We start from the raw sequence: 21274 nt of genomic DNA on the forward strand, positions 1-21274 counted from the left end.
CTTGTGACCCACTGGGTCACCTTTCTCCAGTGTTGTGCTGTATGCAGTGGTGTTTGAAGAATAAGATCTCTAGGGGAGAGGCAACCCTTTAGTTTGGGTTTAAGCTCCCAAATGCTGTTCAATGCTATTCTGAACTCTCAAGAAAGGAACAGAAGATTCCTGGGGCCATTTCGAATTTTCATTCTGGGTCCTCCATCATGACAGCCAGTCAACAAGCAGAGGTCGTTCTGCACAAAGGAACTATTCCTACCAAAAAGCTGGTATTATCCTTCATATGACAGAAACCATGTGCTTGTGTTAAGGTTATGTGCTCAGAGCCCACGTAACATGAGTTTGGAATTTGCAAAACTCAGAAAATTCCATAGTTGTGCATTACTGACATGTCACCTCTTCTTTGCTATGACTGCTATAATCTGATGATAGTGAAATGTGTGAAAAAGACCATCTACTAATACCAGATTTTACACTGCTTGCCACAGCAACAAGTGAGCTGTTCAAGAGGTTCCTGCAGCAAGGCTGATTTTCCATCTGGAGTACAAATTAATGGCTATGAATTTGGAAGCTGCCATTCCAAACGGGGTCCAGAGGTTTAGACATCATAAGCCAAATTACCTGAGTTTAGTGATTTGAGGGATTTGGATTTTAAGACACTTTCCTGCTTTTTTAACACTTGTAATCAAATGGTTGGTTTCATGGAGTTGATTAAAATGGAAATCTTTAATCTTTCTATTCCTAATGTTTTCTTCTACCTCAATACTCAGTCAATTTGTCAGTTTATGCACCTGCCTAAATTCCTCCCAAAGATAATATATGTTTATTCAATGTTTGTCAACCTAAAAATTGCATGTGGTTAATCAGTTGTGCCATTCATCTTTCTGTACAGAAGCACATCACATACGGTATCTGTCAGATATCCTATAAAAGACAAAAAAATTTTTTTTTTAATTGAGTAATAGCCATAAAATCTTCAGGTACTTCCTTGCCAAATCATTGAGTTACAACATGTCTAATACTGGTAAAACCCCATTTCAGAATGTGTTTGAGAGAGACCATCAGAGCTGAGGAAGAGAGTAATTTCCAGCTATGTGCTAGCAGCAGGCAGGGTTCTGTTCCCACCAATGGGGCAGCCAAGTGCATCTGCATCCTCTTACTGTATACCCTCAACTCCCACCAAGACTCCCTGTGCTGGGTTTGGCTGGGATACAGATAATTTTCTTAATAGTAGCTAGTATGGGGCTGTGGTTTGGATTTGTGACCAAAAAGGTGTTGATAATTCAGGGATGCTTTCATCATGGCTGAGCAGTGCTTACACAGCACCTTTTCTGTGCTTACCCCATCCCACCATTGAGGGGGCTGGGTGTACACAAGGAGCCAGGACAGTTGATCCCAACTGACCTGAGGGACATCCCACACCATATGTGTCATGCTCAGCATATAAAGCTGGGGGAAGAAGGGGGAAGGGTGGCACGTTCAAAAAGTGATGGTGTTTGTGTTCCCAACTCACCATTATGTGTGATGTAGCCCAGCTTTCCTGGGGATGGCTGGATACCTGCCTGCCTGTGGGAAGTGGGGGATGAATTCCTTGTACTGCACTGCTGATGTGCGTGGCTTTTGCTTTACCTATTAGACTGTTTTTGTCTCAACCCATGAGTTTTCTCACTTTTACCCTTCCGATTCTCAACCTGCCCTCACCCACTCCCGCTGTCTCAGGACAGGTTGGGTTCCTGCAGCCAAGTGGGGTGAGCAGCTGTACAACAGACCCACCAGTTTGCATGCAGAGAGCTCAGGGAGATACCTCCTTCTGGACTGCTACCGCTCACCAGGAGCTCTGTGAGGTGGTGATTATGCCCTGGCTCCTCTGAGCTCTTGCACTTTAGGAGAGGTGGTAGCTGTTCATGACTTATCGTCCTTTGAAGTGACCAGCAGATCACTAACAATACACAGTTCAGCAGCATCTGAACGAAATAATTGTTATTTATGTACACAAAAATAACAGCTCAGGGACTTTCATGTCAACTCCTCCTTTCAAATCAGGCAGGCAAAATATTACAATTACTTTTCATGACAAGGACTTCTAAAATAACAGAACATGGACAGGATTTTGGGTTTAGATGCATTAGGTTTCTCGAGGGAACTGCTCAGCTTTGTCCAGTTTTTTGTTTGTTTGGGTTTTTGGTTTGGTCTTTTTTAAAGCTTTTTCTCCTGATCTCCTCCAGATTCTCTGAGGGGTTGTGGGAGTAATTTGGTCATTCAGAGAGAACCTTTTTTTTTTTTCTCTCACTTTCTTTGCCCCCTAAAGGAAAAAGCGGTTTTCGGGGGGGTTGCCTCTGCATTACAGTGCTGGTGCGGGGCTGTCCCTCCTCCTTATGGCATAAGGATGGATAAGCCATTACACATGCACATGGCATGCAAAGGAACAGTACCTCTAGGGTGTCACACACACATACATACATGATTTTTTTCAGTTAGCAAACTACAGGTTCTTTGTCAATGAAATCATGAAATCTACAGAATTAACTCTTATCGGTGCTGACCACCACACAGCAATATCAACCCTTGAATCACTTTGAAGCCAAAGGATATGAAAAGGTGAGATGCACTTTTTCATGATCTACAAATTGTCTCATGTTTTCTTCTCAGGTGAACTGAAACTCAATAAAAAAATACACAGATATGGGATTTCCTGTACCCACTGGTTAAGTAAGCCTAGTAAGTCCTGCATGGGATGTCTTAACAGATGAAAACTGGAGCACAAATGAACAACAGCAGGTCTTAAATCAAAGGTTCTGATCTCTCCTCAGATGATCAGCATTCCCTCCCTTTGTTGGCAAGGCTAGTTGGAAGAAGAAATTGCTTTACTGGAGCTGGGCTTATTGTTTGAACATAATAATCATCACCGAAAGACTTCACATTGAGCTTGCAGATGATTGTAAGTCAAAACCAGATGATTTAAAGTCAAAACCAGATGAAATGCACAGAAACGGCAGAACACTTACATTCCTTGGTGTTAGGAGGTGCCAACAAGCACGAGTAGCAAACCATCCCGTAGATGTTGCGAGGTCTGTTTTCCAGCATGTAGTAACTGCAATGAAGGGCAAGATGAGGCAAAACAGTGTAAATTAATATGCTACAACTGAGCATGGTTCAGCAGCAACCAATTATATGGAGATAAAATCAATAAAAAAAAAATTTTATAAGCAATGTGATACGAAGATTCTTTTTTTTTTTTAATTGTCCGAATAGAGACAATTCTTCCTTTCCTCCTAAAAGGTAATTAATCAAACATTGAGACATGACAAGAAGTGGTAACACTGCCCAAAACAACATTATTCTCCCTGCTGAATTCAAGCTGCAATTTACAGCATGCCCTGAAAAGAGATTTTTCAAAATATGGGAATGTTATTTTTGAAGCAGTAATCTTTCAAGCAAGACCACCAGTTGGATATGGTTGGCTGATTTTATTCACAAACACCATATGAATAATCTCTGTAATGTTAGAACCAAACCTGAGCCAAATCATAATAAAAAATACGGGAAAACACCACCCTTACAAGGCAAAGCAGATTAGCTTTTGTAGGTTTGGTTTGGGGTTTTTTACCTCCTTGTTGTATTGTTTAAAAGTTAGTCCTTGATAGTGGAATTACAGTGTGAAGGAATTTGAACTTCATGATTTGAACTTCTGGGCTGATAATAAAGTTAGTGTTGGAATAAGGTAATTGGTTATGCAAGAGTTGGATCCACATGCACCTTAATGAGTAAATTACATCAAAATCATACATATATTGATGTAACATGACACAGTTGATATTATGGATATGTCTTTACAAATCACTTGTAAATCACTACAGATCTTAATGAAGAGATGAATAAATTCATAATCCATTCTGCATTGACAGGTACTCAACATTACAAACGCTTTATACAATGGCGAATCTGTTTTCTGCTCTTATGTACCTGTCTATGCATGTGCAGTATAGTTTTGGTTTGGTTTTTTTCTGGAAATGTATGTATTGTTAGGAAATCACTATTGAAACTGTTCATCAAAATCAGTTGGTGTACTAATTAATGATCCAGCCTACAAATAAGGGATATAGCACCAGGAAATGGAGGACACAGAGATGCAAGGGGAAGAGAGGGACTCAGAGGAGGAACCTCAGAGAGTAGGTGAAATGAATGTGGTTCATTTCTTATTGGTTTTAAAAGATGCACCCTCACTCCTCCCTTCAAATGTCTCTTGTGCCCCATCTGCCACTCTACCCTTCTCTCAGGAGAAAAACTTCATCTTTCCTCTCTTATGGGGGCCTATGTAATATTAGGTTGTAAAGCAGCTAATAAATAAGCAGGAAAAGATTGCCAAACCACAAAACAAAGTGGAAGGCCAAAGATACATATAAATATATGAAGAAAAATACAGGACAGTTAGGATCCACAGTCTAATAGCTGTGGTGGTTTAGGAAAGACAAACAATCCTTCTGACAGTTAATTAAATCAAGCTGGTGGAATAATTCTTGGTTTTCGACACAATGCAGAATGGTGGAGCACATACAAAGAAAACCGAAGAGGATGATCATGGCAGGCAACTGTTGACCCATTTGAGCAGGAAACTCTGCAGCTGCAAACATTAGTGATTCACCCCCATGAAGTACTGGCAACAGACTTGTGTTTCTGGTTACTTTCCAATGCACCAAATATTAAAGGCAAGGTTGGAAATATCTGATCCCTTTATGTCAATAACTGTGGAGAAGAAGTGGCCCACTAATGAAACCATGAATTTTCTTCCGTTATGAGACTCATTCTTTCTTTCCTTGGCACCTGCCAGGCTTAGGTTTGAAAGTGTTACAGACAAAATCTGAGAGTAAAAGCTAGACTGAAATATGGACTTGTTTTCCTGCTTAACACCTTGGTGGTTTATCTTGGGCTAACCTTGGTGGTGCCATGTCACACTCAGGGACTCAGACCCAGGTTTAGGTCTGCTGTCCTGCAGGGACCAGGGCACCTGGGACTGGGGCAGGAGGTGGAGGGGGCAGGATAGTGCCATTCTCTGCAGGGGACAGTCTGCAGAAAGACAGCAAGAAGTTGGTGGGCACATGGGTGGAGGCACCTGCTGCCTTATTCAGAATGGGGTGTGTGGGGGGGTGGGGGTCTTTATTTTATTAAAAATTCACTGGCTAAACCTTTTCATCCAGAAAACAAATGAGAGTTCGCTGCTTCTCTTAAAATGTCTCAGAGAAGAGAACTGAATGTGGATTTGCTGGAACTACGGAACACATGAAAAAAGGGAAGCCTCAGTAGTAGAGGCATCTCCAACTACATTTAAAAAGAAAATTATCCCGTTGCAATTCTACATTGTGAGGAGACTGGAGACTTAAAACAAGATGAAAATAGGTGCTGGGGCAGCATAAGGGATATGTGTCTTATATACTTGGCCTGTTCTTACTCCACCATGGGTTTCCACTAATGGCCACTACTGAGAGAAGACATATGACCAGGCTAAAAGGACCCTTGCTCTGACCTGCTGTGGCTGCTTGTAGTTAGCTGTGATCTCAATTACACTCCAGGAACACCTAATGGATCACCCCATTGAGGGAAATAGTCTGACTCACACCTAATTTCCACATTCTTGACCTGTCCTATTTGGCATGATGGAAGAGCTTCTGGGCAGGAGCAGAGAACAAAGTCTGCAGTGTCCCAGGAGGTTCAGTCTAGGTACCTCTAGAGTTCACTGGCAACTGGACTTTGGTTTTGAGGATCACAGCTTCAGAGCTAAGCCTTTAAATTCTTTCCTGGCCACAGTCTTGCATCCTTCTTGTATGTGTGACAGTGCTATTTTTATTTTATTTGGAGGGAAGACAGAGAGGCAGTGGATGACCCCTTCTCTTGTACCAAACGTCTCTTTCTTCCCCAAAATTGATAATAAGAGTAAAAAAAATAGAAGGAAAATATATAATTATCCAGCACTTATTTTAAGATGAAGTATAAAGGACAACACTTGTAGCCACTGGAAAAGGCTGCGAGTTCAGTGGTATTTTGTCTGAAAACTTGCACTCAGAATGTGCCATATGTTCATCTTTTCCTCGCACTGCTTTACTGAGATGGTGAAAAATAGCAAAGGGATGAGATGTCCCTAAATGGAGATGTGGGTTGTTACTTTGGGAAGATCAGCAGCATGTTATGGAAGCAGTCCTCTGAAAATGGAAACCTTATTTTTTCCCCTTATATTGACTGAGGGGCTCTTTTAGGTTTACTGCCCAGGCAAGGGAGCACTCTGACAGCTGCCACTCACCCTGGTGCCTGGCTGTCCCTGTGACACCGGGGGCAATAACGAGATCAGCCTGAGCTACTCACCAGCTCTCTGCTCTGACATAGGGGGTCTGAATTTTCCCCACCCTAGGAAAAAGAGCAAACTCTGAGGACTCTAAGTAGCATGAGGAGTCAGGGCAGCTTCAGAGCTGGTTTTAGCCCATGTTTGGTTTATCCTGAGAGTTCCATCTATTCAAGCTTGGACTAAGAGGGTGTTTCTTCTTAACTGTTGGTTTTGCCAAACAATCCCAGGACCTGAGAGTTGCACAGGAGCGGCACACAGCCAAATTCCGGCAGGCCAGTTTCTGCTACAGGCTACACCTGTGCAAACACGATGTTTTGAGATTTCTCCCCAAGCACCAGCTGTGCAAGCTGATTATTTTCAGCCAGCACCCTACTCCCACCTGGGTGACCTCATCAGTCCTGACAAAAATTGCAAAATAGCAACTGTGGCCACTATTTAAGTTTCTTGCTCTTTATGATGTATGAAGGGAAGTTAAGAGGGAGCTCTTTTCAAATCACATCATCAGTCTGTTTGGTTGGCAGCTAGACAAGTCCTTCATTTTATTTGTAAACTGTGAAAATTTCACACAGACTCACTGATATAATAAACCTGGAAGCCTGCAGGGCCTCTTTAACAGGGTTCTCTGTGCTATAAGGAGTGTAGGTTTTACAGTATCTGCAAACTGCACAAAAGCCAAAAGTCAATAGGAATTACTCTCTAAACCAAAGTGGCACAGGGGCAGAAACTGAAAAGGTATGTAAGGTGATGTTGTGTTTTAGAGTATTTACTCACCCTACAAAAAAATGTTGAGAGTGCATATGTATGCTTTGGTTTGCAGACTTTCAAATGTAATACAGACAAGAATTTACTGCTAACATATCCAATGCAGCAATATCTTTCTCACCATTACTATCAGAATTATACTGAGCATAAGAAACCATTACAAAGATGGACTTAGAAAACATGATCTATTTTAAGCCCCGTCAGCCAGCCCTGAAACTTGTTTTGACCCTGAACAACAGCACACACACACACACACCACATTAGCAGCTCCTTAGACCCTTTTCTGTTGGCTAGAAAGGACCCTAAGAGACTAAAATGCCTTGGTAAATCTCACCTAACAGATATGTTAGCTAATGCTGTCAACTACTGACAAATGTACCAGCTGCTCACATCTGGAGAAGAGATATATTATGCTCCCAAACATGCCATAGTGCCTGCATAGACCCTACAGGGTATCCAAGGCATTTTCATGCAGTTCATTTGTAGGATGCAGAATGTAGGACTTAGCAGATGGTCCTCTGAAGCTACAGATGGAGTTTGAGCTGGATTTCTTAGAGCATTTAAAATGGCACTGCACACATATGCTTGTTCCCTTTCCACTTCTAGTAAGAGAAAAAAGTTTTCTAGTTGGTCCAAACAAGTACTTCTTCAGTGAGGTTTCAGTAAGATTAACGACATCTTCTTTAGGGTCCCTTCCAACTCTAACCATTCTATGATTCTATGATTTATTAAAGTCATCAATGCTTTTGAAACATTTAAATGTATTGGTTTAGCAGAGACAAAAAAGCATAATTCACCATAATTTCCCCTACAGTCAGCTAGGACATGAAGAAAGGCTGTCAGAGACTTTAACATTAAGGAAGTATTTTCCAGTGCCTTGGGTAGAGCAAAGGTCTGTGGATAAGTCCTTACCCTGGGAGACAAGGACCACACTCTGCATCATTCTCCTGATCACCAGGTGTCATGACTGTGGCTCGAAAAAAACCCTCACAGTCTTTGTGCCGTCTGCATATCTGGTAACCTCCTCTGGAAAACTTCTCTGAAGGGCAGGGGATGCAGCCATAGTCCTCATCTTTGGTGCCATATCCACATGTCTGCAACAACACAAAGTCACTGAAAAGCAGTCTTGTGCTGCACACCAACTTCTAGCAAAAGAGAATGTTCATAGCCTGGTCCATTGGCTTTGCAGCACAAAGGGAGAAAAGTCTGCTGTTTGGCCCATTAGTGTCTGTCCTAAAAAGGCCATGCAGGGATATAAGGATGCAGCATGCTGTGTGCTGGAGAGGGAGAACTGGAGCATCATACTCCTTGTAAGTGGCCCCCCATAGCTACTTCTATCATAGTCCAGCAAATCGTGGAAGTGACTTTCAGCTGCTACTTAGATAGAAAGAAAACTGAAAATGGAAGAGTAGAGGAGACTACTATAGGAAAAACACAGCTGCAGCAGGGCTATCAGCAGCTTTCATGCTAGGAGAGCCCAGACGGAACATCACAAAAGGCAATGTTTGGATGGGATTCTGTAACCTCTGAACTCATACGTCTCAGCTGAACATTATGTTTAGATTAAATAAAACTAAACCCAACTGGTTATTATTCAAACGTCCTTGTTCAGGACTACCAACTGTGTGAAATGTTTGCAATAGGATGTTTATCCCATTAAAACCAAACAGGATTTCAGTAATTTATTTTTTTTAATAAGCAACAATTATCTGTTGTAAATCAAGTGGTTACTTAGGAATCATAATTTAAAATGTTGCAGAAACATCCAAGTTCCTCTAGTGCCAAAATATCTTAGTGGGAGAGCAAAACTAAATTGTTGGTGTGGGGGGCCAGCAAGCACGCCAGACTAACCAATTTATCACACCATGTCAGAACAGCAGCATCAGATTTTAAACAACTGTTGAGAAGAGAACAGACTGGCAGAGACTCTGTGTGGAACATTTACCTTTCAACTTTTACAGTATCACTTTTAACAGGCTGCTCCTGGGATGTGGATTAGTGGCATGCATGCATGATGCCTTTCTCCCACGGCACACTTGCAAGTGTGAGTGCTCCTGCTTAAGCACCCCTGTCCTTCCCCATTTTCTTTCCTATCCATATATTACCACCAGGTAGCAAAGCATTTGGTTTTCACATTTGGTGCTCAATATGTCCCCCACCAGCAAAGGAAGCTGAAATTACCATGTAAGGTTCTTCACCCGGCTCGCACTTGGGGCAGTCATGGCACATGCCAGTGGTCTGGTTGTAGTATTCATTCTCACCGCAGTTGGAGTATTCAGCACTGGCAGAGTACACCAGGGAGACCTGTCACCAGAGAGCATCCCAGAGCACTGTCACTTCCATGGCTTTCCTTATCCATGCCTCACCCCCTCCCCTTGCCCAGCTGCCCAGCAGACAGCAGGGCCAGCATTGCAGTGTGAAACACCCCTAAAAGCTCAGAAGTTGTAACACTATGTGGAATGGAAGAAGATGCATTTTTCAGCAACCTGGTCCTTCTAAGAGTTTCTCAGAGCACTGATGTTCATGCTTGTTGGCACAGCCACTCATTAAAATACTGAAAGCTGTGGTTCCTGACCTATTAACTCTCATGCTCTCCTGCACAAGAAAATGCCTGAGTTCGCACCCTCACACCTCCCCTTCATAAAAGTGACTGCAATGGACAACTATATCAACCCAAGATAATGCACTGCCTTGGGCCTCAATCATGATAGGGCTGTGCTTCATGTGACACACAGGCTAATCAGTGCTTCCATCGCCTTCTGTCTCTGCTCCATCCTGGGTCCTCCTCTTTCCCCCTCCTCTCTAGCAGCCACAGTTCAAGCAGCATATGCCCAGGTGTTTTATTAAATGAAAACTGATCACTGCCTCAGGCTTCAGTCCCTAGGTCATCTGTGGTTCTGCCATGACGATTCACAGATGGTTGTGAAGAGCCCAAGCAGAACCCTGTTATATTTGTACACCAGAGAGACACGTACATACATAAATACCTACCACCAGGAAAGGGAACACGTGAGTCCATTTACGTTCACTCAGGTGAGCCATGCTCTCTTGATGTTTTACCTGAAAAGATAGAATTGGTGATTGTTTATGAACACAAGTAAATATTTGTGTGTGTTGCCAAAATAAGAACAGAAGGGCTCAAAAGCAGAACAAAGGTTACATGGGAGTGATGCCCAGAGATCTAAACAGAGGGGGAGATGTGCACGTGCGCACGCACACGCATGCTACACACCCTTACTGCACATCTCTTTCCTCTCTTTGAGAAGATCAGTGGCATGAGGGATTTGCCATATTGACAAAAATCTGTGAAAGATGAGGAGCCAAGTCTGAATTCTGACAGTTCTTGGATTACTGAGAAATCCTCCCAGAGGAACTGAGAACTACATCTTGGCCGCTAAATGAAAGAGGGCTGGGGATCAGTAGCCTGGCTTGTGTCCACACCACTTAGTGCTTGACCACACTAGATCAGGTTTGCCTAGGAAAGATCCGGATGGAGGAGCCAAAGCAGAGCCAGGGAGTGAACCAATGGCAAGCAGTGTGGGCAGTCAGCACACTAGGGCTGCACTTTCCTTGGCAGCTCCTGTGGATCCACTGAGAAAGCCCAGAACTGCCTTCTGTGGGAAGCATCAGCTGCTTTTTGTTCTTGATAAGCAAACTGCAGATTTAAGAAGTTAAACACAATGAAGGAGCCAAACTTTATATTTTAATTGCCATTAAAATGGTTGGAGAAAAGAAAGGCTGCAATCAATGTTACAAACACACATGTTAATTTATTTAGTTTCTTAAAATGAGTAATTTTGAATAAAAGCTAATATTACATATTCATGTACTGGATACCTTTATAAGGTGAAAAAAGAGACTGGAAAAGGAGGCACAGATTGTTTTGTTAGCCTGATACAACGTATATAATGATAATGTTACAGCACATAATATGCCCTCGGGATTTTAGAGCTTCAAATTGCAAATGTTCGAGATACAGTTGCAACACTTTGGTCCTAGCAGATGTAAACCACTCTTTCAATTTTCCAGGTCTCAGACACTGAGAGACTTTCAGTCTCCCACAAGAGTACAATTACTGCTTTGTGCCACATTTGAGTATACAACCTACATGAGAGCAGTGCTTCAGTATTTGTGATAGCTGCTAACATTTACATTTTTAAACACTAAGTAGATTAAGCAAAGATTATATCGCTCCAGCATCAAGCTATGAACTTGCTTTATACGTTCCTTCCAGCAATTGGGCTAGCTGAGACAGGTAACTGGGTGGGTGGGTGGACAACGTGAATTATGAGTATATTCATTTCTGCAGGAAATTGCACTTTGAAACCTAGAAACAAAAGAGAATCAGAGATAAATTGTCCTAAATCTGGAGGTAAGAGATGGAAAATAGTCATGCAATTGTACAAAGTGTCAAACATGTAAGTTGGATGAAGACTTTGTCTATGGCAGTGCAGTTGCTTGGAAAGGTTCCAAGGATATGGTCTTAATGTATATGTCTGTTAAACTGTACCCTAATTATAAAAGAGTTTGTTAGAACTTAGATATTAATATTATTAAGGTTGTGTCCCCACTGGTACTGAAAAATTATCATATTTATTATAAATCTGGTCTGAGGCTGCTCAGAACCAAAAATTTCAACACTAAATCTTGAATCTGTAACTTTACAGTAAGAATATGTTTTACAGCAAAAACATGCTCCAGTTGTTTTCAAGCCACCCAGATGTTTGCTGTTTGAAATACTTGAGTGCAATCATAGCCAGATTTGAAAAATGGAACTGAAGAAGTGTAGCCCACTAACATATAACACAGTATTCTCCATTTGGCATTTATTTACATAAAACGTTGAAAATGTCAAGTTATACATAGATAAATAAAATATTTTTCTGTCTCTTAATATAAATATGCATGTGGGGTATGTTTTGCATGTAAACATTTTTTTTTTTGCATTCCATCATTATATGCAGCAATATGTCAAGCATATGGGAAATACTCTTTTAACTGGAAAAGCCATTTCAAAGTGCTAAACATGGCCAAACTAGAACTACAGGGGAGACTTTTTCCCAAAATTGGAATACCAAAAAAGTTAAATTTAAGTACTCATTCTCCTATTCAAGTACACTGCCATAAATTGGCTGTGCTATTTTCTGCTGGTTTCTTTTTGGTTTTGTTTGTTTGTTTGTTCTTGTTTGTTTGTTTGGGAGGGTATAGTTTTGGGGTTTTTTTTTTCCTCCTTTTGAGTTAAAGCTCAAAAAACTTGCTTTCATTTTATAACACAGGAGGTGGGGGAAGGTAGATGGGCCATAGGTAGTTACTCAGCTTGGTGATACCTGAAGGTATCTGCCAAGAAATGCCAGGCTGCTCGTGGGCTTGTTTTCAGTTTTCAGACATGTTAAGTTATATCTGCACCATGCTATTTGTCACTCATTAATCCCATCAACACAACAATGGATCTTCTAGTGCCAAGATCCCTTTTTTGTCTAGCTGACAACTATGAAGACATGGACAACCAGACAGCTTCTGACAAAAAGCAGGAAGAAGAGTGACCAGTTATTATAACCCCTAACCATTAAAAGAAATTAGTTCTTAATGAATTATTCCACTTTGACTGAAGCAAATGACTGTGGGATGGCTCTCCTGTGGGATGGTATGAAGCAGGGAGAGGGAAGGAGCTGGACATGTATTTTTTGCTGGGACTATGCTATCACTTCTAAGGAATTTGGGATCTCTGGTAGCTTGTCTGCTGAGCCCTCTACAGATCCTGATTTGTGTTTTTGTTTGGGACGTGTGGGTGTCTCCTGAGAGGAGGTGTAAAACAGACCGGTGTCTTTGTGGATCAGGTGTGCAACACACAGCAAGCCTCGTCATGACTAGCGGGGGTTGCTAATTACAGCTATATTTGTCTTTTGGGCATATTCGTTAATAGCTGGCAAGAATATACACATATGCTGACAGGAAAGGGAAGACTATTCTCCCAGTGGCAACCACAGAAAGAAATGTTAGAGACTCCTTGTCTCAGCTACTCTCCCACAGAATGCAAGGTGGAAATTTGGGGAACAGGAAAAGAGATGACTGGGAACCTATTGCTCAAATATTTCTCCTCTCAGACAAAAAGTCATTGCATACAGTCCTTGTGGTTTCTTACCAAGAACTGGCAGATACAAATAAATAAATAAATAAATAAATCAACAGGAAGAAAATGCTTAGTTCATGCTGTCTAAAGGAGGAAAAGCAACATTCATTGCAGTTAACCTTTAAATCTCACAATTTAATTAATTTATAAGGTAGCACTGCCATGATATTTACAGGATCCATGAGTATAGTTGGAGTAAATATATGAAATGTGCAAACAATGAGGTTACTACCGCTGGTGGTCTAAGCTAAAGCTCACAGCTTTTGATGGATGACCTTAGACATTTTTTTAATTCCCTGGCTTCAGTAAGTAATACAGTGCAAAAATAATTTGCTGTCATAGACTTTTTTGTTCTTTAAAATACAGTTGAAGAGAGAAGGAAAACAAACACATGGATTGAAGAATAGAAGTATGTTTCTTAATGTTGTTAGAGAGGTGGGCCCCAGGCGCTTGGGCCCGGCCCCAGGCGTGGAAAGGAGCGAGAGAGTGGGAGCTTCGCCAGTGCGGACTGTGCCATCGTGGGAGATGACGGGGAGCCCAGAACACACAGAAGAGAAGGACAACTCTAAACCCAGGCAGATGGAGCTCGATCAGCCCTGTAAGGCCATCCATCTAAGAGAAGGTCACTCTAATTAAACCTACGTCCTGAGGACCTCGCTGCCACCATCCAAGCTCACTCAGCCCTGGCAGATGAACCTTAGGATTAAAGGGTGGGTTCAGTTCCGCGCATACTGCATCTCACCTAAAAAATCCATTACGCAGGCTCGAAGGCCTTACCCACATTTGTGAAGCCCTGTATCGACATCTTCTACAAATGCAGTCACACAAAGATCAAAAGACAAAGACATATACACCTGCCTCCAAAGGTGTAACCAAACTGACTCTAGCATGCTGGAACATCAGAACCATGCTTGATTCTGCGGATAGTGGACGTCCTGAGCATCAGTCTGCCCTGATTGCCCATGAACTGTCACGTCTCAACGTCGACATTGCTGCTCTCAGCAAAGTTCGCCTTCACGAGGAAGGCAGCCTCAGAGAACATGGTGCTGGTTACACACTCTTTTGGTCAGGTAAGCCCAGAACTGAAAAGCATATATCAGGAGTCGGCTTCATGAATAAAAACCCCAAATCTTTGTTCGCGAAGCCTAGCCATGAATAGAGAGGTGGGGGCTTTTTGGTGTCTCTATTTCTTTAGTTTCATCACTGACATAGATATACTTCAAGGACACAAAACTTAATCTTGTGAGAGGGAAAGGCACAAACACCATCTTAAACAACTTTGCCAATTCTGATATTTCTGTATGCATTTCTTTTCTGGGGTTTCCTAAGCAGTTTGGTTATCAGGCCTGTGGATATGAATGTAATACCGAAGTAGCTGGGAAATCTGAATTGATCATAAATCCACATCCAAGATCTCTATAAAAACAGCAGAATGTGAGACAAATGCTTTCACACAAATAAAGGTAGACAGCTTGTATGTACTTCACAAGGACCACCAGCAAACCCAGCACTTGTCCTGAGTTTCCAGGTTTTATGGGAGGAACCTCCCAAACCACCTTTTCCAAAGATTACCACAGTTTTTTGCATGAGCTCAGTAGATAATCTCTGTATGCTCCCAATGCTGCTAAATCCTTCTTAATTGAGATAAGCATATAATCCTCACTGCGGGGCCTCACAGGCTTCAGAGTTCAGCAGCAGAGCTCAGTCTAGCTCCAGACTTGTGAAAAAAGAGACAGTTTGAGTTTTGCTTTCAGGAGGGGAAAAGGTTCTCTGAGCCCATCACTGAATGACAATGAAACACAGAAATAATGGAAAAAACCCATTTCATAACCCTGATTATAGTTTGTATTGTTGTTAAAAAGTACATTATTACACTTGTAGGACAACACCAACTACGCTGTTTCCCACTGTTTCTTTATCACTTTGACCTTGCAAATACCTTAAGAATTACCTTACAGAGATGTCAAAAGTGCTAAAATGATACAACTCCATTTTTCCATTTCACCTGAAACATCAAAAGAAAGTGAAAACAGCTCAAGCTACACATAATACTTTCATTGCCCCTGTGATCTGGCAACTCTCTCAGAAAAATAATTGATTGATTGTGCACAGAAACAAGACTTTTTCCAGTGGGAACTGCATTAACAAGAGGAGACATTAAAGATTTTTTAATTTATTAATGGGGGCAAGATATGCTGAGGACCTGAGGACAGTCAAGCTTCTTATAGACCCACTTATTTGGAAACTACGTCTGGAAGTCTGTATTTGAACCGGCTTTCTCACCTTACAGAAAGACAGGTGTTGACTCTCATGTAGGTGGGTCATCAGCTTTCTGAAAAGGTCTTCAGGGAAAAAAAAAGACTACCATGCAGGAACAAAGCAAAAGCAGCAAAGAAGGGAAGGCTGTTTTCAACACACTTTGCATGGCTGGCATACATTTCTATGGAAAGGGGTCACTATCAAGGCACAGGGCCCAAATTATTCTTTCTGGTTTGCTTGCTTACATTTACGTATTCAGAGGGCTCAGGCTTTCCTTTTAAGAAACATTGGCAATGGTGGGGGTGGTAGCAGCATGCTGGAGACATGTTAGGGCTGTGCCCCATTCTCCCCCCGGCAGAGCTCCTTCTCCACTGCCCAGGTGAGCTTGCCCTGCTGCCAGCTCACAGCTGCCAGAGGGCATCTGAGTTTTCCATGGAAACAGTGGGAAATGGATCTTACATTGCCATGAAAAATTGCAAATGAACACGTTAGACTCCCCAGCCTAATAATTCTAGGGAAAGAATTAATGAGCAGCAATACAGTCATCCACTGTATACCAGATTGTCCCAGTACCTATCAGCTCAGTGCTTTCTCCATCACCACTTCCTAACAAGTTTCCCCATCTACCCCTGCCTGAGGGAAATTTGTATTTGGCATTTTGCTTCCAGAGGCAAGGAAAAATTTCTGATATGAAAACAACTCAATTTAGATTCAGAAGCTCTCCTGAGACAGGTATTGCTTTCCATTCAGAGCAGAAAATTAAAAGCTTATTAGGAAAATACAAACCACTAAAGCAATGATGGTGCTTTTCTAACATGTTTTCCTTTTTACCATGCTTTATGCATTTTAGATGACAGATAACATAGCAAGAACAGCCTGAGTCTTGTCTTCCATTATTAAGACCAATATGGATTTGAACTCACACTTTGCTTCTGTTTCTCAGGGTCTGTTCCTGGGAGCTGCTGAGTACCTTCAAAGCTCACAATATTTGGGAAGCAGAGGAATTTTAGCATGGTGCAGAGACTGTCATCCTTTAAAAACATAATGGTTGATGGATAGGAAGGAGGTGGAGTAATTTAGAAATGCTTTACAGGAAGGAACTGAGGTGAAATCCTGCAGTGACCATTGAAAGAATTTATTGAAATTGTAAATAGAATAGAAATCCCATGGTGACCATTCAACAAATAATGTCTGCTCTTAGCTCTGCAGCACATTTGCATTTCTTAGCTAAAAGCCAGAATATTGTTAGAGGTCAACACACAATTCTGTTTTTTCCACGGTTTACATGAAAACATCTGAATTACTGCATCTTACAGGCACAGTGAACAGCAGCTGGGTTGCAGTGGGAGGGAATTGCAGCACAGCATGCTGGTACCTCTGAAGGTACCCCTGAGCAGGTTCCTGCATAGGGCAGGATGTCATCCGGAGGATCCTGGCCACAAACTCTCTTTACTTTTACAAGTGCAAAACAACATTGCAGCAGTTTCACTGTTTGGTAAATGTAATGGAGCCAGTATTAGGTGGTGGCCATGTAAGCTTTGGTACTTGATGTTAGAGTCCCAGAAAAGCCTCTTGTTTGTCAACAGGCCTCTGTCTTACAGACAAAGGGATACATACGCTGCCAACAAACATTAGGTTTTTTATTATTCTACTTTTTACATAACTGTGTTTGAAGGAAATTTATTATTTTTGTAAACTAAAGGCTGGCTGCATTTAAATTCAAAACTACATCCCAAGCTGCCCAGGACACCATTGTTGGGAAGAGCAGGGAGAGGGAGCACAGGGAGGAGAAGCTCTCCACTGGGAACAGGAGCCACACAGCGAGCAGGCGCCGTGCCGGGGATGCCCAAGGGGGGAGGTGGCTGTGGGGCATGGCACAGGGAGCCTGCAGCATCAGATGAGGCCTATGGGCCCCTGTGCCTCAAGCGGGATGTCCACTGAGCCCCATCCACCTACCCATCTCGTGGGCATGGGTACCCCTGGGGTACCAGCAAGGGGATGGGATGTAATGGACAAAAAATAGCTTCCAGTGCCAATGCCAGGCAGAGGAACATGCTTGAGCAACCAAATCTCCCATATCTGTGGGTAGTTGCAAGCTATGACCTGCTAAGGCTGCTATACATGCCAACCACCACACACACAGGTGAGAGAAGGAAGACCCACCACCTTGGCTGAGAACAACTGAAGTTACAGCCCATCATATGGCCATGTCTATAGGAATTGCATGTTTAGAGGCATGTGCGTGTACACAAACACATCTATTTATACCCACGTGCCCTCGGAGAGGCTGTCTGTCCCTCCCATCTCTGTTCAGCCTGGATGACCAATCTCAGATAATGTCCTAGTGGAGTGGAATGTCTATGCTTAACATGCTGTGTAGGGTTGCAATTACAAAGCACGTTGCCTCTGCTCCTAGAGAAGGAGGAAGAAATGGCTTTCTCTGTTGGAATATTTTCTCTTTTGACTCAATAATAATAAAATCTTTTCATAATTTCTCTGAGGCCCTCATTTCTTTTTTAATGAAGGTGTTTACATTCCTAATTAAGGAGTACATTAAGCCTAGTGGTACCTTATCTGATAAACTCATTAGTACGCTATGTCAAGCTGAGCCTTTCAAGGTAGCAAGATAGTTTTAAAAACTGGTTATCCTCTGGGCTGGAAATATGCAAGCCAAGAGCTCACAATTAACTTCGGTTAATTACAAAATACCAGAAACGTAATCGTATTTAAAAATACAACACAGGTGTTAATGACTTTTTTTTTCTGTTTTCTCCCCGTCCTCCTTTTTTCCCCTCTGTAGGAGCTTATGGCCTGTCACTTTGCTCCCAGGTAACACCCCCCCATGCTCCACTTTTTTGTCTCATGTGGAGGGATTTATTAGCATAGCAAGATTGATTCAAGTGTTCTTGGTTTTACCCTGCAGTTAGCATGGATTTTACTGCTTCTTTCTGGGCCTGAAGGAATTAGGCTTGAGATGTTTATTTTTTTTTAGGTCTATCAGCTGGTCTAATAAAAGACATCACTTGACTCTCCGTGCCGGTTCTCCCACCACCACCCTCATGTACATCATGAAAACTTTGAGACACCACCACCTGCAAAGCCATGCAAGGTATAAGCTTGTATGAGTAACCATTTGACCTCCTTTCTACAAAGTTACAGCCTTGTGACTGCACCCTGGCCATTTCAGCAAGGCTATTGCGTTCCAAAATGTCATGATCGGCCAGCTCTGATTGCAACTTGCAGCCCAACACAAATAAGATTAGTTTTGAGAGACCAGGCAGGAGCCTTCAATAATTGCTCTTTTGATGTGACCTGTTGGACCTATCTCATGTTACTTATGCATATGAGTGTCAAAGGTTTTATTGAAGCTCAAGCAGCCCATGGCACCTGCTTTATTTAGGAATTAAAACTTCCTATCATGGAGACAGTACCATGAGCCTGGTACTACCTATCAGGTCATGTTGTACATCTAATTTGTTCAGCGTCTCTGTTTCTTCTATAATTTTACAGAAGGGGAATAAGCTTTATGGGAGAGGGAATAGGCTACTAGCACCCATCTTGAGAGAAGGGGCCAGGGGTGTCCAGGGGCTGCTCGCTGCAGGTAGCAAACTTCCTGTCAGGTCAGTTGCCCCAGGGCAGGCATGGGGCTGCCTTCCATGGGTCCCACTGCTGCCTCAGCCTGGATACCTGTGGCCTGGGAACTGGGGCAACTGGAAACCATTGCACATAGTGCTAGCCACCCCACAATGCCTGAAGGCCAGGTTTTGGCATCAGCTGACCTGACAGCAGCACCCCAGAAAGCACAGGTCAAGGGGGCAGTTCAGGCTGGCACACTAACAACCTGGAAGGCAAGCCTATGGGGTGTTCAGCAAATATATACGCAGACAGGAAGCTATACTCCTGGTTGTGCTGCGGCAGATGATGTTTTTCCCATGTGCACTGCAAGCTTGTTTATAACCATCTCCTTCAGTCACCTGGAAAGGGATGCTGCCTGCTTCTGGCTTGAGTAGCCTAGCCTACATGTTCTCTTAAAATATACAGTATTTCACATCAGCTTTATATTTCGTCCTCTCTCCCCTCCATTAATTGGTAATCTAGCTGATTCAGATGCCTTTTATGGTGCTACAACCCAACTAAGCTGCTGAGCAGAAGAGATATTTTTATCACCCATATGCACATCTACTGCCTCATCCCATTCCAGTACAAGAAAACATGGAGATGTGGTTTCAGAAGCAGTACCTTTTCCTGACATGGAGATTATGTGATGAGAATGTGGCTGAGTATTGTGGGAAAAATGAAGAGGATAACACCAGAGAATAATGGATGCAATTGCGAATACCATGGTCTTATGGTCTTGATTTCTACCATCTAGAAGTTTAAATTTGTAGCCATCTGAATCTTCTTTTTGATAGAAGAGTCTTTGGACACGCCAAGAGCCTGACTGTAACTGTGAACCTAACCTCAGGTTTTATATTATTCTTTGTTGCTGTAGGGAAAACTAAATGATGATAGGAAAGGAAACCTCTGTCAAGCAATGACAGTCCTAAGAAGTCTGGAAGACAAGGAGCCAGTTATCTCCAGAAACATTCAATATGATCAAATGAACACAATCTTTTCTGTTACAAACCAGAAAGTGACACATTTTCCTACTGGACGATGAGGGATGTTGTAGTGAGCAAATGCAGCTCCTTCCAGCTGCTTTAATGGTTATGTCTATCACCTTGTCAGCCTCAAGACATTTTACACTTAGCTATCCTTTAAAAATGAGAACTTCCTATTGCTCCTCTTAGAATCTCTGAAATGTGAAGCATCACGCATAAGCAAGTGAAGACCTTCTGCTCCCTCTGACTGCAGTACTTGCTGAGAAAAGAGATATTCTGGGGCGGCACTATCTTGCACTGAAAAATTAAAATCTGATGTGAATCATTCTCCCCATTAAATATATTTGAATAGATTTAACACTGCCCCACCAATGGTTAATTTAATGTTTTGATTTAACATGTGTCCCATGAGTGGGTTTTTTTCGCACTTTAGAAGCGAAGTTTAGCAAAAGCTCGATCTCCTGAACCAGAGCCCGACTCCACTGGGGGGCAGTGCATTAGCACATATATTACTGCACTTACCTTCTGAGAAAGCAAGTTTTCCCAGAGAAATTTTTAGCTACCGTGAGAAGTTCTGCTTAATGGAACAAATATGCACTCATATCTCTTCTATATGTGCTGTTAGATTACTGACTTGCTAGCTAAACAACCAATGCTAACCTGAAGGTGAAACCAAGTCTGAGTACAGAGGTAGTTTAAAGACAAACTATTTATTGGCACCAGGATCAACAGATTCTAAATTAGCTACAAAGCTGCAGGGAACAACGACATGTGAAATCAGTTTTGTTGGTTTTGTTGGTTTTTTTTTTGTTGTTCTTTTTGTTTTTTTCTTTTAATTTCTTTTTTTTTCTTTTTAATTTCTTCCCCCCCCCCCTTTTTTTCTCACTCTTAGTCCCTCAGGAGATTTGGGATGGTTTGATGTTCATCTGGAGGCTTGTCAAAATTCTATAGAAACTTAATAGCCTGCCAACATGGGTGGTTGCTGCTTGGAGGCATTTCGACATGGCAAAGGTCCTGTCTGCACGCTGCAAACCTGTATCCGTCAAAGGCTGCTTGGAATGGCATGAAAACAGGAGCTGTGTGGTGTCAGAACACCGTGTGCAAGATTGCAGGGGTAATGTATGCACATCCCAGCTCTCCCGGGGCGGCCAAGCTGTGGGAGGACTCCATCTGGCTCCTTAATTATTCTGATCACTG

General features: G+C 42.3%; 1 protein-coding gene across 1 annotated transcript in view; it reads right to left on the reverse strand.

Moving 5' to 3' along the window:
• EDAR (ectodysplasin A receptor) overlaps positions 1-21274 on the reverse strand; it is a 72579-nt gene that overhangs the window by 16344 nt on the left and 34961 nt on the right. Inside the window, exons 2-5 of the mRNA XM_027675231.1 lie at positions 10079-10147; positions 9269-9391; positions 8000-8181; positions 2997-3082 (exon numbers count right to left, since the gene is read on the reverse strand). Of these exons, the coding sequence (XP_027531032.1) occupies positions 2997-3082; positions 8000-8181; positions 9269-9391; positions 10079-10129 (442 nt within the window). The 5' untranslated portion in view covers positions 10130-10147. The remainder of the gene's footprint in view (positions 1-2996; positions 3083-7999; positions 8182-9268; positions 9392-10078; positions 10148-21274) is intronic.

Source organism: Neopelma chrysocephalum, unplaced genomic scaffold, assembly GCF_003984885.1.
Source record: "Neopelma chrysocephalum unplaced genomic scaffold, ASM398488v2 Primary Assembly neopelma1_25, whole genome shotgun sequence".
Classification (NCBI taxonomy): Eukaryota; Metazoa; Chordata; class Aves; order Passeriformes; family Pipridae; genus Neopelma; species Neopelma chrysocephalum.